General features: G+C 40.0%; 1 protein-coding gene, 1 long non-coding RNA gene and 1 other non-coding gene across 4 annotated transcripts in view; 2 read left to right on the top strand and 1 right to left on the bottom strand.

The window, feature by feature from the left end:
- The first annotated feature begins 4,990 nt into the window (after positions 1–4,990).
- LOC100525935 (uncharacterized) lies at positions 4,991–12,512 on the top strand. Its single transcript, XR_130811.5, has 3 exons — positions 4,991–5,385; positions 5,636–5,679; positions 5,863–12,512. It is a non-coding gene; the product is annotated as an uncharacterized LOC100525935 (long non-coding RNA).
- On the top strand, positions 5,436–5,566 carry LOC146400982 (small nucleolar RNA SNORA24). The gene has a single exon (XR_014814191.1). It is a non-coding gene; the product is annotated as a small nucleolar RNA SNORA24 (small nucleolar RNA).
- PRSS12 (serine protease 12) overlaps positions 6,222–25,180 on the bottom strand; it is a 75,582-nt gene continuing 56,623 nt past the window's right edge. Inside the window, exons 10-13 of one of the 2 annotated variants that reach the window (XM_003129227.5) lie at positions 24,283–24,361; positions 23,094–23,216; positions 9,976–10,256; positions 6,222–8,355 (exon numbers count right to left, since the gene is read on the bottom strand). In XM_003129227.5, the coding sequence (XP_003129275.2) occupies positions 8,048–8,355; positions 9,976–10,256; positions 23,094–23,216; positions 24,283–24,361 (791 nt within the window). In that variant the 3' untranslated portion in view covers positions 6,222–8,047. Of the gene's footprint in view, positions 8,356–9,975; positions 10,257–16,182; positions 16,764–23,093; positions 23,217–24,282; positions 24,362–25,180 lie in introns of those variants that run through there. The other variant, XM_084973088.1, reaches the window with a different exon arrangement.

Raw genomic sequence — 25,180 nt, 5'->3', positions numbered from 1 at the left:
AGATACCTTTCAGCCTAAAGGTATCTTTACCTAGAAGTAAAAGAATCACAATGGCAATAGCAGATTACATGACTTCATATATGGAACACCTAAGATTCCAACAAAATACTGTTAGGACTAATAAACTAATTCAGTAAAGTTGCAGAATACAACAATCTGTTGTATTTCTACACATTAAAAACAAACCATCAGAAGGAGAAATAAAACAAACAATACCATTTACAACTACATCAAAAAGAATAAAATACCTAGGAATAAATTTAACCAGAGGTGAAAGAGGTGAAAACTATAGTACACTGATGAAGGGAAATGAATAAATGGAACAAAAACAAATGGAAGATAGTCCAAGCTCACGGACTGGAAGAATTTTGTTATAATGTCCACACCATCTAAAGCAATATACAGGTTCAATGCAATCCCTACCAAAATTCCAATGGCAAAATTCACAGAAAGAACAACAAACCTAAAATTTGTATGAATCACAAAAGACCCCAAATAGCCAGAACGATCTTGAGAAAGAACAAAGTTGGAGGCATCACGCTTCCTGATTTCCAAGCTATGTTACAAAACTCTAGAGATCAAAACATTTTGATGCTGACACAGAAACATAGATCAATGTAAGAGAATAGAGATCTGAGAAGTAAACCAATTATACATATGGTCAGTTAATTTATGACAAAGAAATCAAGAATATACAATGGGGAAAGGATAGTCTCTTCAATAAATGGTGGTGGGAAAATGGGAAAAACCACATGCAAAAGACTGAAAGTTGGCCGCTATCCTACATCATACACAAAATTGCACTCAAAATGGATTAAAGACTTGAATATAAGACCTGAAATGATAAAATTCCTAGGAAAAAACATAGGTGATAACTTGACATCAATCTTAGTGATGATTTGCTGGACCAAACCCCAAAAGTAAGGCAACAAAAGGAAAATAAGCAAGTGGGAATACAACAAACTAAAAAGTTTTGGCACAGCCAAAGAAACCATCAACAAAATGAAAAAGTAGCCTATTCAATGGAAGAAAATATTTGCTAAACACGTATCTGATAAGGGGTAAATATCCAAAATATATATAAACTCAGGGAGTTTCTATCATGGCTCAGCAAGTTACAAACCTGACTAGTATCCTTGAAGATGCAGATTCAATCCCTGGCCTTGCTCAGTGGGCAAATGATCCAGAATTGCCATGAGCTGTAGTGCAGGTCACAAACGCGGATTGGATCCTGTGTGGCTTTGAGTAGGCCAGTAGCTGCAGCTGCAACTTGACCCCTAGCCTGGGAACCTCCATGTCTCGCAGGTGTGGCCCTAAAAAGGAAAAAAAAAATTAAAAGTTAAAAAATATACATGTAAGGATAACCTGACCCCCTTGCTGTACAGTGGGAAAATTAAAAAAAATTATAAAAAATTAAAAATAAAATAAAAACTCATACAACTCAAGAGCTAAAAAGAAATAAATTAAAAATGGGCCAAAGATGTAAATAAATATTTTTCCAAAGAAGACATATGGATAGCCAAGAGGTACTTGAAAAGATGCTCAACATCACTAACCATCAGGAAATGCAAATCAAAAATATAAGAGCTGAACTCACACGTTAGAATGGCTATTATCAAACGATAAGAAATAACAAGATTTGGTAAGAATATGGAGAAAAGAGAACTCTCATGTACTTCTGGTGGGAATGTAACTGGTACAGCCACTATAGAAAACAGTATGAGGGTTCCTCAAAAAAAATTAAAAACAGAACTACAATGCAACCAGGCAATTCCATCCCTCATTTTTACTAGAACAAAAACACTAACTCAAAAAGATATGTGCACCCCCATGTTCACTGCATCATTCTTTTCAACAGCCAAGATACGGAAGCAACCTAAGTGTCCACAGAAGAATGAATGAAGAAAGAAGAGTGGTATAGACACACACACACACACACACACACACACACACACACACACACACACAAACGAGGAATACTATTAAGCCATAAAAAAGAATGAAATCTTGCCATTGTGACAACATGGATGGATCTTGAGGGCATTATGCAAGGTGAAATACATCATACAGAGAAAGACAAACACTATAATCTCACTTATATGTGGAATAAAAAAAATTAATAGACTTACAGTATAGGCTGCCAGTTATAAAGTAAATAAGTCCTGGGGAATGTAATGTGACTATAGTTAATAATACTGTAGTGCACCTTTGAGAGTTGCTGAGAGTAAATCTTAAAAGTTCTCACTACAAGAAAAAAAAATTTTTTGTAACTATATACAAGAATGAAGGTTAACTAGTGGTATTATGGTGATTATTTCACAATATATACAAATAACATATCATTATTTTGTACACGTGGAACTAATGTTATGTCAACCACAAGAAGAAAAAAACAGAAGGGAAATAGATGGGAAGGCATTCAAGATGAAGAAAAGAGCATAAAGAAAATATGAGGGCTCTGGCTCTCTTGCTCTCTCATTCACCCAGTGTTTTAGCACCATAACCTGTTGGAAACATTCATTTTAAGATCTATAGTAATGGGAGTTCCCGTCGTGGCGCAGTGGTTAACGAATCTGACTAGGAACCATGAGGTTGCGGGTTCAGTCCCTGCCCTTGCTCAGTGGGTTAACGATCCGGCGTTGCCGTGAGCTGTGGTGTAGTTTGCAGACTCGGCTCGGATCCCGCGTTGCTGTGGCTCTGGCATAGGCCAGTGGCTGCGGCTCCGATTCGACCCCTAGCCTGGGAACCTCCATATGCTGCAGGAGCGGCCCAAAGAAATAGCAAAAATATATATATATAAGATCTATAGTAAGTCTTAATCATTTAGCATAAGTGGCCAGTGTTATGCGCTGCATGGAGTCCTCCCAAAATTCATTATGTTGAAATCCTAACCCCTAGTACCTCACAATATGACTATATTTGGACACAAGCTCCTGCTGTGGTGCAGTAGTTTAAGAATCTGACTGCAAGAGTTCCCGTTGTGGCTCAGTGGTTAAGGAATCCGACTAGGAACCATGCAGTTGTGGGTTCGATCCCTGGCCTTGCTCAGTGGGTTAAGGATCCGGTGTTGCCATGAGCTGTGGTGTAGGTTACAGACACGGCTTGGATCTCACATTGCTGTGGCTCTGGTGTAGGCTGGCAGCTACAGCTCCGATTGGACCCCTAGCCTGGGAACCTCCATATGCCGCAGGAGCAGCCCAAAAAATGGCAAAAAGACCAAAAAAAAAAAAAAAAAGAAAGAAAGAAAGAATCTGACTGCAGTGGCTCATGTTGCTGCTGAAGCAACGCCCAGCTCAGAGTAGTAGTAAGGGACACCTCTTTGCCACAACTGCAAAATAGGTCACAGCTTCAGCTAAGATTCAATCCCTGAACCAGAAACTTCCATATGCCGAATATGTGACCATAAAAGAAAAAAAAATTTAAGCAATTAAAGATAAATGAAATCATTAGGACAGGCTCTAATCCAATGACTGGTGCCCTTACAACAAGATAAGGCACAGAGAGAAGAGGATGTGAAGAAACAGGGCCATCTACAGGCCAAGGAGAGGTCTCTGAAGAAACAAACCAACAGACACCTTGACTGCTAGTCTCCAGAATTTTGAGAAAATATTTTTCTGTTTAACCCACCCAGTCTGTGGTCTAACAAAATAACACAGAGGGTCAGTTAGAGATTCTGAATAAAATCTAATTTGGCAAAATTCCCTACCGTGACTTGTTATTTAAGTCTTGTTATTGAACACTTCTTTCCAATCATTAGTGACATGAAGAGAGTAAAGTGAAGAAAAAGACAGGGCGAGATAAGGTGAGCTTTAGAAACAGCTTTAGTTCTTTCAAATTAAAATTTATGCCCTGTAAACGTGTCCATTCCAACCCTAACCATAACAGCAATTTTCGCTGTAATTAAATTCTTCCCCCTAGAAAAGTATGCTTTCATGAAGCTTCATGGATCTCTATTGTGACACTTCATCCACCAGACCTCTTACTAACCTTATCCCTGACAGCAACTGCTGCAACATAACGCCCCACGTGTTCTACTGAGTAAAAGCTTCTCTTTTTTCCATACGGGAGGAAAATAGGAAGGGAAAATAGTAAATTTACTGGCATTTAATAAGCACATACTTAGGATTAAAATTATTCCTAAACGTTAGTAACTTCCCTCCACAAAAGGGAACTCCACCATTTCTTTAACTACATACCAGGAGTCAGGACCCAGGCGTCCGCTTTGAAGAGTCAAAGAAAGCTCAGCAGCGGTTAGACGTGGACTACAAACTGTGAGTCTGAGCGCAACAAGGGAAATGTTCCCAAAGTCACGTAAATGGGTTTCCCTCACGCTTCATCCAGTCTAACACCCTTTCCTTTTTCTAATCTTGTGACTAAAGTATCGTGTAGAGGGGCTTTCAGCAACGGGTGCAAATACTCCTAAGAGATTAGACTCCCCATTTCACAAAACAGAAACCGACTGTAGACCACTGACACCTGCGCTTCAACAACAGCAATTCCAGCGGAACATGGAGGATATGGAGTTTTTTAGCAAAGATTTTTTTAAATTAGCTAACACCATATAAATCAACCTACCAAAAGGTTAATATGCAGAGAACTATCGAACTTGCAGTTTTGGTCACAAGAGTGACAACTAAAGTAACTATCCTAAACAAGAAACAACGCAAGCCTTTCACCTTCTTCACGCAGCAAACGCTCGAGATCTTCGGGATTCATTGGTCTCGCGACAACTTTTCCGCGGACTGAATGCGCATGCGTCAGAATCGGAGGCCGGGTGAGCCTGCCTAGAGCTAAAAGATAGGGAGGCGGGGACGAACCCGAGGAAGGGGAGGGGCCATCAAGAAGGCGGTGGCCAACCGATGGGGTGGAACCTTGGCGGGACTGGGTAGGCGGGGCGGAAGGAAGAAAGCGCGGAGGCCCCGCCTCTCGCGGCTCTTTCCCGGAATAGCGTCATCGGCTCTATAAGAGAGCGGGAGCAGCGAGCCTCTGTCTTTTACATCCGGAAAGCGTCGGTTATGGGTTAAAGTATGTGGTCTTTTTTGCGTGCTAAAGTACTCGGGACAGAATTCTTTGGCTTAATTTAAAATGCAGAAGATGCAGCGGTCTTGTAGTAGTAGGTCGACGTCAGCTTTGAAAACCTGTCCGTTCAGAAGCCTGAGTAGACTTAAGTGTTCATTAGTTCCCGCGGGAGCCATGTGCAGCCCCGGCGCTGAGTCGCAAGTCAAGCGCGCGTGGGCCGTGGGCCCTCCACCAAAGATTAAATACAGCTGATGACTTCAGTGAAGAAGGTCGTTAGTTCTCCCGTCAGCGTCATGTGGCCATCTTGAATCTACTCCGCCGTTTAGTAGCACTGCATCCGGGTAGCCCGCCAGTTTAATCCAGGTGGTGAGTAGCATTAATAATTGTGCTTGCTGATCGTTTCTGGGATTATGAATCTCCATGTGTCTTTGGGACCTGTCAGCTGTGGCAGTCTCCCTTCCTAGCCATGGAAGAGCATATTCTTGTTTATTGGCAAAGCTGTCACCATTTAATTGGTATCAGATTCTGACTTGCACAAGTGACATTCTTCACTTTAAAAAGCTGGAGGGTACTGGGTTATTGGGCAGCCTTCTAACCACTGTCCATATGTTTCTAGGAAGCCGAACGAATTGTTCCAGTGATGATGGAAAATACATAAAGGTACATTGCTCATATATTTTTTAATCTGAAACCCTTAAGGATTTGGAACGCCAAAATTGGCATATTTTCCTGGCACTTTGTAATTAATCAACTGACTAGAAAGTAACTCAAATAGCTTCAAAGATCTCAGCACCCAGAGGTAGCACAAATCAGTTGTATAAAGCTGGTTTTCTTCTCTTGCAGATACCAAGAAATCCAAAGCGATGTGAGTGAAGTCTTATCCTGCAGTATGCTGCCAAGTGATTTTAAATCTCAAGTATGATATTTAAGTCAATAAATGAGTGCCTCCTTGTATATAACTACATAAAATGCTTGATTTGTACAGAAAATCAGTGTTCCCTACCTGAATAAATGCAAAGGTGACTGCAAATAGTGAACAGGCTACTTGTTCAACTCTTAGGAGCTTAAGTGGAAATAATATTTTGAGTATTGTTGTGTAAGGTGTTAAAGCATTTGGGGGAAATTCTTATACATAAAAACCAAGTTACCCCTGACAGGGAGGGAGCAGGGTCATTTTATACCACAGAAGATGACAGGAGCTATGCAAAGTGGAAAGCTGTGCACTTTATTTACATCGATGTGCACTAAACATTTGTATCTTTACATTTAACAAGTCACATGTAACAAGAGAAAATTAAGCTATAATAAAGGTATTTTACAAACCAAGTCTTCTACCTCAAGACTGAACTGCAGACCACCCGTTAACAGTCCGTTTAAGTTGGCCAATATCTGGTCTAGCTAAAATTTCAATATAAATGTTGCTTGCAGCAGCAATGCAGTTTAATTACAAGAGTGAGAAAGTTACACTAAGATTTTTTTCACCGGTGTTGGTCATTTTTCCCAAGCCCTTGTGCAAGTGTGCACTATCTATAACTGTCTTTAGATGTAAATGCCTGTTTAGAAAATGTTCTAATGCTATTCTACTTGACACTGCATTGCAATTGTTCTAAATACTAAACTATAAAGCACTTTCAGATTAGCACCAGTTTTGTACAAAGCTCAGAATTTACGAAAAGGACACAATGTGATGCAGAAGCAAAACGGTGAAGTCTCTCTATGGTCTTAGCCACTGCAAGAGGATTACTTACCCATAACCCTACAGTTTGCACCCACATCTAAGACTGTTTTGTTTTTGTTTTAATGCATCTATTGGAGATAAAAGAATTGTTTTTTGAAGAACTCATGATTATCATCCATCACCTCATCTCATGAGGTTTACTCAAGTATCTTGGGGAGCTGACCTTTCATATATGGGCAGAGATTTTTGCACTGCTACCAAGAAAGCCCTGTAAGTTCATAGTAAGCAGCTATCCCTTTAGAAACCATGGGGAGGAGGATACCATTGTGGGCATTTGCATCAGCTGGTCTCTGCTTTTTAACCCATTTGAAAACTAGAGATATTATGAAATCTTACCAGCCTTTGTAAATTGTCAGCCAGGTGTGTAGCTGCCTAGTACATTGTTACTGGTATGTGGTATAGCAGTCATTTTAAAGCTTACCCACACTGTAGCAGGGAAAGCATTTTTTAATAGTGTTATTAGGACTATGACAGGATAGTCTTAGGAAATCTGCAGATTTCAAGTCAGTTACCAGAAAATTGCGGTAGATGTCACTCTTGGATCATAGTCTGTATAACAGCATGCTGCTAAGGAAAAAACACTTTATCAAGCTGTAAATCTGAAGTGATAAAAAGCAACCAAGCAGGTCACATTAGCAAATATGGTGGATAAATTATAAACAACTGGAAAGCATTCTTTATTATGACAATTGTGGTAGCAACATACAAAGTAGCTGGAATATTTTTCTCTAGTTGCAATGGTGCTTGGTACAAAGGCTTCATTCAGGAATGTATTGTGAGAATGATACTAATTTTTCTACCTTTAATTTCCTCAGTTTGTCAAAGATCATATTGCCTTTCTTAACAGCCTTTGGAAAAAATCTGAGCTTAAAAATTGTACAAACAGAAAACAATGCCACTCCTAAAGGGATGGGCATATACCATATTCAATTATAAGGGAGTTCTCAGTCCAAAGGTGGAAAAAGCCTTATTGCACAATCAACATAATCTGGAGAATGCTGAAAAATGGGCAGAGACAAGTCAACTGACAATTTAGTCTCTGGTGAAATTAATTTCCGTAGACAACAATGCTAATTAAGGACCATCAATACTACATTGAGGTATCTGTAACCAAAATGTTCATCAAAAATTCTCAAGCAGCAAAGGGTACCCAATTTTTAACACAAAAAGATACAGAGAATTATGGGTCTCTCTCCATTCCCATTAGTTGGCATGTCTGGCTAAATGCCAATGCTGAAAATTTCCCAACAGTTCCTTTAAATACTGTTTTCTTGTGGTTTCCATGAAGGATTAGAGTTTGGTGACACTTTTTATCCAAGGTACAAAGGCTGAGACTTTGGTATAAACACCAGGGGAATCCTTGACCCCACAGCCATATCCCCAGGAGGTCACCCCATACACAACCCAGTTCTCTCCTGGCCGTTCACACATGAGGGGTCCTCCGCTGTCTCCCTGGCAGCTGTCCACACGTTTGTGTCCATGGAGGTTTCCAGCACAGAGCATCCTTCCTGTAAATCGACCCTTATAACGCTCTTCACAAAACCTCTTGGGAAGTAAGGGGATGGCTGCTTGTTGCAGAGTTCTGGAATAGGCTCGTCCTATGCAGGCCAAATAATTGAGTTAGACTCCAGCTAACAATCTTAGAAAAATTAAATTCAACAGTTTAAAAAACACTTATAATAGTTTTGAAATAAGCCCTATTATGGCATTAGTATAGTTTAAATTAGTGATAACCTAAATGGTTGGTTTTCTTTTTTTTTTTTTTAACGTCTGCCCTTAACTAATAACCCTTCACTAAGCTGTTTCTCAGTACTGAGGTTTTTGAAGAATACTTGAGTGACATTTATGGACTTGCCTAAGAGCAAGCACATTTGTGCAGGCTTTAGAATTTGCATTCTCTATGAAAACACTGAGGATGCATTCATGCTGGTTTTGTATTAGCATATCCATTCCTCTAAGACTCATCTACTTCACTGACTTTTAAGGATTTTAAGTGACAATTACTATCCTAAATAGAAATGTGGTATTTTATAAAAATGATTCAGAAACAAATAGGGTACAAACAGGCTTAAGTTTAACCACTTGATATTTTGTTTTGGTTTTGGCCATAACCCTCAGCATTCAGAATTTCCCAAGCCCAGGACTGAACCTGTACGACAGGAGTGTCAACATCATATCCTTTACCCACTGAGCCACCGGGGAAGTCCAGGACTCATTATTTACTAGTAAGCCACTAGTTCTTTGTGTAGTGACCAAAATGTTTAATTGATAGGTCCCCCATGATAGCCTTTTCTTGGATCTAAATTTCACCGTTATTCTCCAATCCAATTTACTCAACTGGAATAATTCATTGTAAGACATTATGGGAGTTCTCATGTGGTGCAGTGGCTTAAGGGTTTGGCACTGTCACTGCATTAGCTCCAGTCCAGATTTCAGGTAGCATGAGATAAAATGAACACTGAAATAATTACTCACTAAAACCTCACTGGGATTATCACCTGTGGAAATACATATTTGATGCTCTTTGCAAGAGTATAGTTAACAGTGCTAATGATTTTTAATGGAGAGCAGTCAGCTTAATCACTTCTCCGTACTCAACAGTCATTTGTGATCAATCACCTAGTCCAGGTGAGACCTAGTTCCGTTTCAGAGACCATCTTGAGCAAACATCAGTCAAGGTTAACTCTAGCAAGACTACTTTCAAAAGCTGTTTGCCTGAGAGAACATAAACTGAACACTACACTCCTGCTCGAGGATGGGGAGATGGGAAGAACGGGAAGCAGGTGGCAATGAAGGAGAAACTCAAGGGGGTTGGATCCCTCCCCTTGAACCTTGGTAGCTCTACTTTTTGTCTGCTCTTTATTTAGGAATTCTCCATAAGATTTAGTGTGAAAAAGTGCTCCACCATTACAAAGGAACCGTCAAACACCAAAGCCCCCTCCTGGGGTAGCTACATCAAAGTCATGTGGGAAAGCCTTTTAAAATACTGCTAGCCAGGCCCTAGTCCTGAGGTAGGGCCTAAATTCTAATAGGAATCACAGTACCCTCAGCAGATGAATCCAAATTACATGCTTGCATCTCACTTGGCATAGTTAGCAAACAACAAAGCCTCAACCCCTTTAAGATTTTATTCCCCACTCTACACCCCAATGTATGGATAATCTCACAAACGAGGAAGTGCCCAGATCTTGTTTGTTCCTTTGTTTTTGTTATGTTACCTGTGTCGCCCCATCCGGTTATGTAACAATTGGAGGCTGTTTTCTGTGGCCTCTCTCTCCAGAGCGGCAAACAGGCTGGCAAAACGTGGCTGCTGAATCTGGCACATTGCTCTTCTGGACCTTGTAACCTAACTAGGGCAATGTCGTAGTCACTGCTGTTCGGTCGATACTGCCTGTGAATCACAATCTGCTGAACTCCGATTTCTTCTTCAAACTCTTCTGGCACAAGAGTATGATAATCCCCAACTCGAACAGCATAGTTCCTTGTGCTGTTGCCATACCTGAGAAGCAGAGAGAGCTAAGGTGTCTCAGATGTTGAAAACTGGTCACTATCTGCCAGGAAGTTTGACAGATACTTTCAAGCCTCTCTTCCAAATTATTAACCCCTTTTATAAGGTTAACTTTACATTTCTCTGACCTCACCACTCTCCTCCTACTCTAACCCACTGTCATGACTTTTTTTCTTCACTCATTAGTCTCTCATCTGCTCTACTTTTCCTTTTTTTTTTTTTGAAAACAGTACTTGACAACAATCCAATTTGCTATTTTTTACATATGTTGTTCTCTGTCTCCCTCTGCCTGAGTAAGACGGACTCAAGGGCAGGGATATTTGTCTTCCACATCTAGAATAGTGATGCCACTTAAGTAGCAATGTAGTACATGTTTATTAATTTAGTGAATGAAAAAATGTATATTTTTTAATGAGCGTGTCTTTTTTCCATAGAAACTATTCAATTAAAATAGAAACACAGTATTTACTTGATTGAGAGTTCTCAGCCTGTTTTTCAGCCAACATAACCTTGATTCTGATACATCTGCTGAAAGCAGTTTCTCAACCTCAGCACTACTGCCATTTGGGGCCAGATGGTTCTCTATTCTAAGGAGCTGTGCTGTGCATTGCATGATGTTTAAAAGCATCCCTGTACTAGAGGCCAGTAGCCTGCGCGCGCGCGCACACACACACACACCACCCTAGTCTGACAACCAAAAATGTCTTCAGACATTGCCAAATAAACACTAAGGTACAAATTTTCCACATTTTAGAATCACCAACCTAGAGTACAGGATCTGGCCCACCTCCTGGTCACTTCCTCTTTTCTCACTGAAGAGTTCAGCCCCTGCCCACTTCCCCTCTACTGCTACTTACAAAGTTCTCAATGACTCAATTCCCGGCAATTTTCTTTCCCATTTAGTTCCCTAACCTCCTCACGTGCAGAGTACATCCTCCACTTCATCTCAGCCCCCCACCTGGAGTTGAAACTCACCAAATACGACACGTTTTTGAAGTCTCAATTTCAAGCACCTCATACTCAACTACGTCCTATCTTTATAGTTTCACAGCTGTACAGTTCTTGAACGACACTGGACTTTAGTCCTTGGGTGCCTCTAGTTTTTTCATTTCAATCTCACTCTGCTTATGACATCCCTTCTTACCAGGCTTGGATTCCATAATCACCCTTTTGCAAAAACGTTCAATCCTTTCCTTTTATCTGCCAAAACTCCAACTCTAGGTTTATCAACTTACCACCTACCTTCTACGAGTATCTAACTGTTGAAAGGGAAAAAGATTTAACAGCTCTCACCTTAATTTTTTAATCAAAACTTCAAAGTCTTCCACTGGACATAAGGCCTGTACTTGAATATGAATTTAGAGAAGTGGTTTTCAAAAGTTGGAATTTTCTAATGATGATCTACTTTAAATATAAGCTTTCATTTACTCCTATAAAATTACTGGAAGTTATAAGTTGCTCAAACATTCTAATAGCCCTAAATAGGGCTCTGACAACATTGCAATATATAAACTGATTTTCTTAACTATGTCAGTTCAAAAAACTGAACAATGCAACAAAGATGATTTAGCTTATATAAGCACTTGCTAGTGACCTATGAAACTAAACTTTCCTGCAATTCCTTATAATTCTGCTTTCAACCTTAAATCATCACATATCTTTTAAAGTTTAGAAGGCTTTTTTGAATATATTGCATATAGAGACTATCTTCTTGTGGGTTCCACTTTGAACTTTAAATAAGTTTAGGATTATTTCACATCCTGAAACTGTAAAAAGTAATAGTCTTGAAGTATAATCAGATATTTAAATGACTCTCACTTCTGCTTTCTGTGTACTGATACTACTGTATTATAAAAGTTCTATACACCTCATTAATGTACTCAGGTTTAAAGTCAACCCCCAAGTGATTTAACACCTTTCTCACAAGAATAACTATCAACACATCCTTGAAAGTGCTGCTGAAATGTTTCATGTAGCTTTGGAATGGAAGAAGTTCTCTCGAGTCGCACTATCCAATACAGTAGCCAGTAGCCACATGTGGCTATGGGAGCACTTGAAATGTGGTTGGTCCAAAATAAGATTTGCAAAAAGTACAAACTATGCTCAGGACTTTGAATATTTAGCATGAAAAAAAGAATGCAAAATACATGGCTTCTATAGAAAATAAGAGTATCAAATAGCTCAATTTTATATTTTGCAATGATAATGTTTTGGATATACTGAATTAAAATATATCATTAAAATTAATTTTGGTCATTCGGTTTTTTAATCTTTTTATGTGGCTACTAGGAAATTTAAAGTTACATATGATTTGCACTTGTGGCTCACATTTTATTTCTATTGGATAGCATTGGTCTAGAGAAATAGTTTGGCATAAACTAGGCATCCTATTTCATTCTGGAGGTTTGGGTTTTTTTGGCCATGCCCACAGCATGTGGCAGTTTCTAAGCCAGGGATTGAACCCATGCCACAGCAGCAACATAAGCCACTACAGTGACAACCCTGGATCCTTAATCTCCTGCCCCAGAAAAGAACTCCTTATTTTATTTTTTTTTAATGCAGTCTCTTATGTTGATTGTAACCTTTATTTATTTATTGTCTTTTTAGTGCTGCACCTGCAGCATATGGAGATTCCCAGGCTAGGAACTGAGTCAGAGCGGTAGCCCCTGGTCCATGCCACAGCCACAGGAACGCCAGATCCGAGCCGTGTCTGCGACCTACACCACAGCTCACTGGCATCCTCATGGATACTAGTCAGATTCATTTCCACTGAGCCACGATGGGAATCCCTGCTTATAACCTTTAATCTCAAGTTATGAGACATTTCCTTGTCAACTTTTTATATCCTTTAAGATAATTACATTACTGTTCAACCTAAAAAAAAAAAAAAAAAGTTTTATCACAACAATGTTTTCCATTCTTTGAAAAAGAGCTGTGACACTTAGCTAAAATAATCCTTGCATCTAAATTGGCTGTATAAATATATCTTACATTATCTAAAAATTGTGTCTTCAACCAGTGAACAGAGAAACAGGACAGACAGTAAGGAAAGTATTTTTAAAATATCCTAGTCTTAAAGTCTCAGGCAATCTTGCCTTAATGTGTTACTTCACACCTGGATTGCTGCAATAGTCTGCTAAGTGGCCTTGCTGCTCCAAGTTTTAATTTTTTCTAGCCATCCTTCACGTTGCCATCGAGCAATGTTTCCAAATGATAATATAACTGCTCTTCTGAATCCCCCTCAAGGGCTCTCCACTGTCTACATAATAAAGTCCAAGTTCCTTAAATAACATATAAACCATCCCAGAATGGCCATCGTCCACCTCTCCGACACCACCTCTGTGGCCCTGTCATTTCAGTGTCTCACAAACTGTCTTTATTCAAACTACTTGCAAAATCATTCCTGCCTCCCCTCATCCTGCTATGGAAAAAACTGACTTTATCTTTCAAGTCTTCAGATCTCCTAGGAAACTCTTCCTGCCCTGCCCGAAAGCTGGCCAAGCCTTCTTTCAAACACTGCCAATAGCACTGTCAGAGCATTTATAACTGTTTCTAGGACTTGTTAAGATGTTAGGTCTCCCCAGTTAAAGCCTCCTTAAGTGTAAGGACCATGTTATGCTCACTTTTGTATCTTCAACAGCAAGCAAAGTGCTTGGCGTGGAGAAAGCCTTTAATAAATATACATTAAGTGGCCTCCTTTGGAAGACACGTATGTCCACACACACGCTCATCCCTAATTTACTGAAACGAAGACACCTTCTCACCAAATAGCTATGTTATACCACACCATCACAAGTTTTTATTTCATTGGGAAAAAAAAAAGTCCCCACAAATATCTACTTTTCCCATTAATGCTGACTGTTCGGAATAACCTTTGATGAACACAAATGTCCAGGCCATACGAATTCTCAGAATATTAAGTTAATAGGGCCGATGTAGGACCACAGGTGATCTAGACTCATAATCAGGCTTGAGAACCACTGAAGCAAAGACATAAGGGCACAGGCATAACTCCTGCCCCTTCATGCCTAGAATTGCACTGGCTGAAGCAAGCATCCTAAGAGATTACTAATACATTGCCAAAACGCACACACACAAACATTCCATACATATTCTGTGCTCTCAGATCGAGTAGCTTTCAGAAAGTATTTCTGAGTATTCCCCCAAATTAATACTCTCACCAGTCAGGAGTTGATATTAAACTGAGAATAAAAATAAAATGTTTACCTGACAAGAAAGAAAAATGCACCATTCTTGTCAAAATGAAGATAAATAAAAGTACCTATACTTTTTGTTTGTTTGTTTGTTTGTTTGTTGTCTTTTTGCCTTTTCTAGGGCCGCTCCCTCCAAATATGGAGATTCCCAGGCTAGGGGTCGAATCGGAGCTGCAGCTGCCAGCCTACGCCAGAGCAACAGCAACGCAGGATCCGAGCCGCATCTGCGACTTACACCACAGCTCACGACAACGCCAGATCCTTAACCCACTGAGCAAGGCCAGGGATTGAACCTGCAACCTCATGGTTCCTAGGCGGATTTGTTTACCACTGAGCCACGATGAGAACTCCCCAAAGTACCTATACTTTTAAAGTTGTTGTGATTTAAGAAATGTACCAGCTAAACCTAGGCAGTGATTCCCACACTACCTTCATTCCAGTTATTCTTAGAACAAGATTTATGCTTGGAAATTGAAAAGCATCTAACAAAAGACTGAATTAGTTTACTAACCAAATATTTGTCTTTCAGTGTTACCACTCCTAGTACGTGTGATTATATACTTAGGGGGGAACACTTTGGCTGAGTGTTTCCCAATATGATTTTGGACTTGGAAAACATTTTTCTATGGTTCTAGGCGTCTCAAGAAATTCTCTTTTTCAATGTATTTTAAGGTCTTCCTAATAGAGCTTTTGTTATTTTGATATTTACTATATTCAAAAATGCTCCTAAAACAAACATTTCAGGTTTTGACTGACACACCATTCAGTTGTTTGCGTTACTGAAATGCCTTCAACTCCCCCTCAAATAAAAATTGGATGAAACTCCTGGACAAGTTTGAGCAAGAGAGGATCTGAGACAGCAGTTAGTAAAATCCACTATTCCAATTTCTCTGAGATTCTAGAGTTAATAAAAACAATTAAAGTTTTCTAGAATTAAAAATAGACGAGTTAATTTAGGTGGCAGGGTCATTTTTTATGTGTGTCTTCTACATAGACTCATCTCTTCAGAAAGATGATATTTTACATCAGCCAGTACACATCTGTTATTACTCGAATCTGTTTTTCTCTGTTGTCTGGATGAAACTCAAAAAGTGGCTCATTGAAGTTTCTTGTATAAATGGTTCCAGTTGCTTACAGAGAAGTGACCTTCTCTGTAGAACCTTGTACTGTCCCTTATATACACATAGTGTGTGTTCAGGAACTGGTTTTGGCATGATTGATGGTATTGTATATTTTGCCAAAGACCTTGTTCTGCAGAACTCTACCATGTCATGGTGGAACATGTTAAGTACCAGACACATTTTGTTCTTAAAAAGTGAGTTCCAGGAGTTCCCACTGTGGCTCAGAGGTAACAAACCCAACTTGTATCCATGAGGACTCAGTTTCAATCCCTAGCCCTGCTCAGTGGGTTAAGAATCCAGTGTTGCCATGAGCTATGGTGTAGGTTGCAGATGCTGCTTGGGTCCAGCATTGCTGTGGCTGTGGTGTGGGCTGGCAGCTGCAGCTCCGATTTGACCCCTAGCCTGGGAACTTCATAGGCCATGAGTGTGGCCCAAAAAAAAGAAAAAGCTCCGTTACCTCTGTGTTTCATCTTTCTAATTATAATGGCTAATAATCTAGATATTTCTGACTTTCAGAGCATCAATTTCTTACAAATTCAAGCTGCTATGATGTTTCTAGGCAAAAAATCAAAAAAGATAAAATCATGTAAAGCTACATATTTAATCAAATCAAATTTTGCAGTGGAATTACAGAAATAAAAGAGTCCTTGTTTCAGGTACATTTTTTTCTCCAAAATGGTGTTTGTTATCAGAATAAGCAATTGAAAGAAATTAGTTTAATATTCAGGAATTTTTCTCTCAATTATATTGTACCGTCATAGAGAAAAGGTCATTTTATGGTACTTGTAGTCATGATTCAGAGTAGAAAGTAAAAGCAAGCAATTTATATAGTGTAAAATTCACAGGATAACTGCAAAAAAACAAACCAACAAACAAAAAAACACCTTAACTTATCCAAGTGTCTGCTTCAAATTGCCAACAGGATATTGCATTCCAAAGTCTGTATTACATTAACATTAGGAAAAATGTGGAAAATGAGATAGAAGGCCTTTAAATGGTGATTTACTGGAGTTCTCGTCGTGGCTCAGTGGTTAATGAATCCAACTAGGAACCATGAGGTTGCAGGTTCCATCCCTGGCCTTGCTTAGTGGGTTAATGAACTGGTGTTGCCGTGAGCTGTGGTGTAGGCGCAGCTTGGACCTCCATAGGCCGCGGGTACAGCCCTAGGGGAAAAAAAAAAAAAGGCAAAAAAGATGAATAAATCAATGGTGATTTACCAACTACCTCAGTTACCTTGTTTAACGTTAGCATAAAAGAATGTTTTGCACAATTCACAGGATGTGAAAGTTATGAGAGTACAGTGGATTATTGGAACTTGGTCAGTTTTCCAATCGAGTACCCTCATCCTGTAAAGAGACACCACTACAGGAAATGAGGGTAACAGGATGGTAGATGCTGAGTAGCCGCCTTCTGATCTCATCCTTCCCAGGCCATCATTCCTGGATTATTCTAATATAAGGACTGCATAAAAGAGTGACTACTCTACAGGGGCAAAACAAAATAAACATAAAAAACTGTCATCCTATAGAATAAAATAACACAGATGGTGATAGCAATCTAGGCCTTATTGTTAGAAATGGGTGTTCAAAGGCACCATCCCATAGGATCAGGAATTAGGCACCAAAGAAGGCCCATGAACAAGAAATTTTTTTATATAGTGAAGGCCAGTAGTTAGAGCAGCGGAGGTACAAATAGAAATAAAAAGGGAGTAAGAGAGCCAACAAAATATGAATAGATTCCCTGCCAGGAGGCCTTCAGTTAGATTCCCAAGAAATCTAAAAGGAAGGTAACCTCACAGAACCTGACTACATTGCTTCTACACTACACTACAGCATCTATAATTCCAGAGAAAAAGTATTTTTTTGCATATTTCAGAGTTTCTGATGATTAAAGGAGTGTCGTTTTAATCCAAAGTCCCTGAATCCAGAAGATAAAATTTATATCTTGGACTAATCACTGGTAACTGTCCTTGCGGCTTTTAATAAACTCACTGCAACAGAGAGGAGCTGTAGTCTCCTTGGGCACTTCAAAACCAGTCTATGAAATCTGGTAGAGGTTAGAGACCACATCAGATGGATATAGAACACATTTGCAAAACAATTTTCTCCCTACTCATATTAAAAGGATCTTGCATTCTATCCAAAGCTCATCAAAACAGTGCATATCATCATCTGCTCCCCTGCTTTCTAATCAACTGTCTTTATTTTATACTCCACAAATAATGGGAAGAAATTCAGAATGACATATGGAAGGAGTTATCTATTGATCTAGGTTTAAAATACCACCATCCTCTAAAGAGTCCAACATTCTGAAATATATCCACTATCTGGCAACTGAGCCCCCAATTTCATCATGCAGCAATCATTTAAGAGGGTCCATTATGTGCCAAGTAATACACTAGACACTTGGTTTTATAAACACAAATGAGACAATTGCTGACTTTAAGCAGTATTCTAGAAGGAGTGGGCCAAGCGAAGAATAATGACATGTAAACAAATAAACCCAAACATGTACCTTTAAAAAAAAAAGGGGGGGGGCCTTCCAGGCAACTGAAAAGTCAGATCACTAAGTTTTCAACCTCATGTGGAATTTTTGGGCAATTTCCCTATTTTAATACCTTAAACCCCTAAGTCTATAACTTTTAGCAGAGCAAGATTTACTCAAAAGACAAGGAGTCTTGAACAAGAGGAGGGTAATCTCAACTGAATATATTCAATTACATCGCTTAAATTCTAAGCCCAAGACAGGCTTGCCCAGTTTCTCTGCAGCTTCCTCCCTTATTTTTCTCCACTAGTCAGTGGAATAAAATCATCCTGAATTCCCCCCCCCAAAAAAAAACAAAAAAAATGGAGTTCCCGTCGTTGCTCAGTGGTTAACGAATCCGACTAGGAACCATGAGGTTGTGGGTTCAATACCTGGCCTCACTCAGCGGGTTAAGGATCCAGCGTTGCCGTGAGCTGTGGTGTAGGTTACAGATGCAGCTCGGATCCTGTGTTGCTGTGGCTCTGGCGTAGGCCAGCAGCTACAGCTCCGATTAGACCCCTAGCCTGGGAACCTCCATATGCGGCGGGAGCAGCCCCAGAAAAGGCAAAAAGACAAAAAAAAAAAAAAAAATCCTGAATTCCCTACTTTTGATAATAATAACCTTTGATTCCTTTTTCTGAACCCCAACATAAAAATAACGAACATTCATTTTTAATTGCACAGTTTACAAAATGCTTTCACATACATTGCAAATCATTTGTTCCTCACTTTGGAATGTTACTGCCATCATTTTACAGATGAGAAAACTTAGGCTCCAAGACATTAAAATAATTTCCATGCAGTAAAACCAGTAACAGTTGTTGGAGCTGGAACTGTATAACCTTGGTCTTGATGACCAGATCCAAGTCTCTGGTTGCGAAGTACCAAGTTCTATTGATTTCTATCAGTGTCCCTATCTTCTCTCCCTCATTCTCTTTTCTACCTTCTATCTTTACTACAATAAGCTGTATAACTAGTCTCCCTCTGTTCCTGCCACAGTGAGTCTCAGTCAGTTGGTCACATGGACCAATTTGAGTCACACCAGAAAAAGCAAGAGGGTCTTCACTCTCAATGTTCCTAAGAATCACTCAAGATGCTTGATAAAAACGTGAACTCTGGAGTTCCCACTGTGGCACAACAGAATTAGTGGTGTCTCTGCAATGCTGGGACATAGGTTTGATCCCTGGCCCAAAACAGTGGTTTAAAAGGTCCGGTGTTGCCGCAGTTGTGCGTGGGTTGCAACTACAGCTCAGATCTGATCCCTAGCCCAGGAACTTCTATGTGCCGAGAGATGGCGAAAAAAGCAAACTCCTGGGTCTCAGCTCCAAAGATTCAGTAGATCTGGAATAGGGCCCAGGAATCTGGATTTTTAATAAGTTGGAAGTATCTAATATTGTTGTGAAAAGACCATGCTTTAATAAGCTGGATGTATCTATTGTTGTGAAAAGACCACGCCTTAGTGCCCTAAGGAGTTCCTGTCGTGCAGCAGCAGAAATGAATCCGACTAGGAACCATGAGGTTTTGGGTTCCATTCTTGGTCTCCCTCAGTGAGCTAAGGATCCGGCGTTGCCATGAGCTGTGGTGTAGGTTGCAGATGCGGCTCAGATCCCGCGTTGCTGTGGCTGTGGTATAGGCCGGCAGCTACAGCTCTGATTCGACCCCTAGCCTGGGAACCTCCATATACAACAGGTGCTGCCCTAAAAAGCAAAACAAACAAGCAAACAAACCAGAGCCCTAAACTTGTTTTGATCCTATATATCTCCTTCCTCTGTGTTCCTATAGCTACACTGAAGACGCATGATACCAAGGGTCCTAATGGCTTATTCTCCAAGATATTCCTAGTGCACAGCACACCCCTGGGACTATCAGAGGCTCAATAACTTAAGTAAATAAACATCTATTGTCTGTGCCACTCACGAAACACATAAATGTATTAAACCCCTGGTATATACACGAACTCTCAAGCTCAATTATTACCCTAGAAATGACAAAGGCTATGTAAAACACAGTTTTGTGTCTCCCGCAGCACTTTGAACATGCATGATTACTCCTTAAGTATTTATCAAAATAGATAAGAGGAAGTGAATAGAGAGCCTAGAAACAAAGATATATGAGAACTTTGCATACAACACAGTTGACATAATCAGTGGGTAAAGAATGGAATGTTCAATTTTCAAAAGTTCTGAGAAAATGATATATCTGTAAAGAAAAACATAAAATTTGCCCCTTATGTCAAAAACCATACACATAAAAATTGTAAACTGATTAAAAATCTAAACAGGAAAGGTAAAATTGCAAATTTTTTTTTTGTAAAAAACTAAGATAATATCGTCATGGGGCTAGGGAAGGATTTTTTTTTTTTTTTTTTTGTCTTTTCTAGGGCCGCACCCACGGCATATGGAGGTTCCCAGGCTAGGCGTCGAATAGGAACTGTAGCCACCAGCCTACGCCAGAACCATAACAACTCAGGATCCAAGCCGCGTCTGCAACCTACACCACAGCTCACGGCAACACCAGATCCTTAACCCACTAAGTGAGGCCAGGGATCGAACCCACAAACTCATGGTTCCTAGTTGGATTCGTTAACCACTGAGCCATGACAGGAACTCCAGGAAGGATTTTTAAAATAAGCTATACAAAGATTTTATAAGACTTTAAAAACTAATATATTTAAATATATTAAAATTAAAGAGAAATACCTTAAACAAGTGAAAGGACATGCTCCAGATTAGGAACAGGTATTTGTAACACATAATGACAAAGTCTTTGTACAAAGACTATATCCGAAAAAATCTGTGAATCAATTACAAAAGACAACCCAATAGAAAAGCAAAGGATGTTAACAAATAATTCATGAAAGAGAAAGGCCTATTCAGGAAAACAGAATTAGAAAGAAATCCAGGAGATCCTGTCATGGTAACAAGGGAAGCGAATCCAACCTGGAACCATGAGGTTGCGGGTTCGATCCCTGGCCTTGCTCAGTGGGTTGGGGATCCAGGGTTGCCTTGAGCTGTGGGGTAGGTCACAGATGCGGCTCAGATCCTGTGTTGCTGCAGCTATGGCTCAGGCTGGCAGCTGTAGCTCTAACTGGCCTCCTAGCCTGGGAACCTCCATATGCTGTGGGTGCAGCCCTAAAAAGACAAAAAAAAAAAAAAAAAAAAAAAAAAATCCAAAAACTCTAAGATGGGCAAAAATTGAAAATGCTGATGGTGTCAAGTTGAGGTGGGGATGTAAGGACACAGGAACTTAGATACTGCTGTGATATAAACTGATATAGCTATTTTAGAAAGTAAATTAGTAGTGCCTAGCTGAACTGAAGAACACCCATAATCCAGGACCCAGCAAAATGCTCTCACATGTATATACCAATAAGACACGTAATGGATATCTACTGCAGCATTGTTTTTTAATAATGAAAGAATGGAAACCACTTAACTATTCACCAGTAAGAGAAAAAATAAACTCTGGTTGCTTTAGTCTTAAAATAGGAGTTAACATTTACACAGCAGTTGAAGTAAACAAAATCTACATGGATGGATTGTAAATACACAATGAAGCTATATAATTTCACACATTAAAAATATAAACAAACTTTGGCTTGTAAAAATTTTTCAGTACTGTGATACATATTTTATTTAAAATTTTTTATCATGAGTATTTTTTGGGGGGGGGGGCTGTACTCTCAGCATATGGAAGTTCCCAGGCTAGGGGTTGAATTGGAGTTACAGCTGCCAGCCTGTGCCACAGCCACAGCAACTGGGGGTCTGAGCCACATCTGTGACCTACACCACAGCTCACAGCAATGCCGAACCCCCAACCCACTGAGTGGGGCTAGGGATCGAACCCGCATCCTTATGGATCCTGGTCAGGTTAGTTTCTGCTGCACCACAACAGGAACTCTGATAATGAATATTTTTTAAATAAATCAGAACAGTATTTTTTAAATTATAGTCATCACCTTGCTTCAATAATTGTCAATATTTGCCAAGCCTGGTATATATTTTTGAATAACAAAATTCATGCTGAGGAAATGGCCATAAGCCAGGACCCACAAACGAGCACGGGACAAGGCGAAAGGACCATCACGTTCTAATGCAGGCGCTACCATCATAAGCAGTGTGACCCTTGCACACTGAATTTCTCTGAACAGCTTCCCCTCTGGAGTCAGAAGACTTCATCTTTTTTTCTTAATTTATGTATAGTTGATTTACAATGTTGTACCAATTTCCGCTGCTCAGCAAAGCGATCCAGTCACACATATACCTACACTCCCTTTCATATATTATCTTCATCATCATCTATCCCAAGAGATTGGATAAAGTCCCCTGTGCTATACAATAGGACCTCATTGCTTATCCATTCTAAGTGTAATGCAATGCACTAACCTCAAACTCTGGACTGGGAAGACTTCCAATTGGACAATAAAATGTCTGGGGCAAAAGGAAATAATCAGGAAGCAAACTTTCCAGAAGATACAAAGAGAGACATCTAAAAGACGCAAAACACTAAGAAGACTCAGAGGATCTAAAACAAATCAAAACACGAAAACTCAAAACACTACGAGATCTAAAACTCAAATCAAAACGCTAAAATTGGACTCCCCATGCCTTAGCATTCATAATCAAATGAGCTGAGATCTCTTCTAACTCCATGGAGAATATGATTTCGGCCTCAGATATGTTCCTGGGGGAAGTACTAACACAGCTGCCTCCTCTCCAAAAACCCATCTTCTCTTCTCCCTAAATCGAGGGTCTGCTTTAACACCAGGTTAGCCAGTGGCTTCCTGAGAGCTCTCCTTGCTCCTTACATTACCTTGCTCACTCCCATAGGTGCCGCTGGCAGAGACAAGGAGGGCTGGGGGTAACCTGGCTCTGACAACCTAAGTTTCTGGAACGGTGCAGAGCAGGAAGGGACTGGAAGAACTGGTAAACAAGAGCCAAACCAAGTTGTTTGGAAAGGTGGACACATACCTCTTGAAGCAGTGTGCTGCTGTAAGGACCCAGCAGCTGCTCAGGAGTGTGGCCCCGCAGAGCAGGCTGCCACTTCCATGAGATGACTTCAGTCGGAGGGACACTTGCCAAGGCCAACCGCCCCTGACAAGAAAGGAAGCCACGCATCAATATCCATAAATGGCAGAAAATCTTCCACTAAAACAATGACTTAGAAGGCTTAAAAACAAAACAAAAAACAAACAAAAAGGAGTTCCTGTTGTGGCTCAGCAGCTTAAGAATCTGATGTCTCCATGAGAACGACAGGATTTTATATCTGCCAGTACACATCTGCTACTTACTAGAATCTGTTTTTCTCTACTGTCTGTATGAAATTTAGAAAGTGGTTGACTGAAGCTACTTGTATAGGAGTTCCTGCTGTGGCTCAGTGAGTTGAGAACCCAACTAGTATCAAATCCATGTACATTTGATCCCTGGCCTCACTCAGTGGGTTAAGGATCTGGTATTGCTATGGCTGTGGTGGAGGCTGGCAGCTGCAGCTCCTATTCAACCCTTAGCCTGGGAACTTCCATATGCTGTGGGCACAGCGCTAAGAAGAAAAAAAAAAAAAGGCTTGCAGGTGAGAGGAAAGGAGCATAAAAGGAACTCTGGGATGTAAGACCCTCTCCTACTTAGAGAATGATATTCCTGCAGCTTTAAGCAGACCTCCCTGAAGATTTCTGCATAGGCATTTGCATGCATCTCACATATCTCTGACATTCCTCTTTATATTTCATGATTCGAAGCATATTTTCTCCCCTCACTCTACCCTCACCTAAGCAGCCTGAAGAAATATTCAATAAACAAAGTCCTGGCTTCCCATTAGAAAATTCATCAAATAAAAAAATTATATGAAAATGAGTCACATCCAAAACAAATACATTCTAAATTAAATGAATTTGTAGTTATACTTTTTTTTTTAGCTTGCATTAAATTAGTTTCTGCCACATAACTTTTCAGTGAGCCATCTAGCTCATAAATGAGGGAAGAGTGATTTGAGGAGGAACATGGTCCATGAAAAGTAAATACAGGTCAACGGATAGTGAAGTTATCAGTGTAATTATTTAATTTAGAAAATAAAATAAGTAAATAAAACTCTGCCTAAATTGTAACCTGCTATGTATATACATAATTCTGTAACATGGAAAATCTCTTCTGAAGAAACTTTTACCTTAAAGAATTTTTCCCACCAATGATTCTCTTTTGCCGACGATGCAGTAATCTCAAACCACAAACAGATGAGAGGGACTCTGAAACAGAAAGAGGTTTGGTCGGTTGGTTGGTTGGTTGGTTTGTCTGTCTTTTTAGGGCCACGCCTGCGGTATATGTAGGTTCCCAGGCTAGGGGTCAAACTGGAGCTGCAGCTGCCAGCCTACACCACAGCCACAGCAACATGGGATCCGAGCCACATCTGTGACCTACACCACAGCTCACAGCAACACTGGATCCTTTACTCCCTGAGCAAAGCCAAGGATCAAACCCGCGTCCTGGTGGATACTAGTTGGGATCGTTACTGCTGAGCCATGATGGGAACGCCCCAGAAAGAGGTTTTTAATTCACCTATCATACGGCTGATAGTGGGGTAAAGAGAGAAGTGACACATTCCCCTACTGCTTCTTCCTCCATTTTAAAATGACCTTTTTGCTTCAAATTTTAGGATATTTTTCTTATAAAAATTAAACATTTTGTCATTGAACCAAGGCAACAATAATTCACAAGTAGACCAGGAACTTTCTGAGGTTTCTGACAATCAGCTCCAAAGAGAGGTCACCAGCTGCTGAATGGTTTGACCCTGTCCAGCACATCATCCTTACGGGAACTGACATCTCCTCCTCTGCTGATTATGAAGACAGTTCAGGAGTTCAGAAATACTAAGAAGAGAACTACAGAAGGTAACAATGGTTTGAATTACTTGATTTTCACAGACAACACTCTGCCAAGCCACATATACAAATGTAACTCAGAGGAGCAAAGCAAATTTCCCGGATGGAATTCTGACATAAATTTATTTATTCATATAGCGTATTACTATATGGAAAGGCTTTACCGAGCCCATGTCAGTGGCAAAC

This window comes from Sus scrofa, chromosome 8, assembly GCF_054392235.1.
Source record: "Sus scrofa isolate SSC_HxYL_T2T_F1_AM1 chromosome 8, Sscrofa_HxYL_maternal_Yorkshire_Landrace_v2.0, whole genome shotgun sequence".
NCBI classification, from domain to species: domain Eukaryota; kingdom Metazoa; phylum Chordata; class Mammalia; order Artiodactyla; family Suidae; genus Sus; species Sus scrofa.
This window is presented reverse-complemented; position numbering and strand designations above follow the sequence as displayed.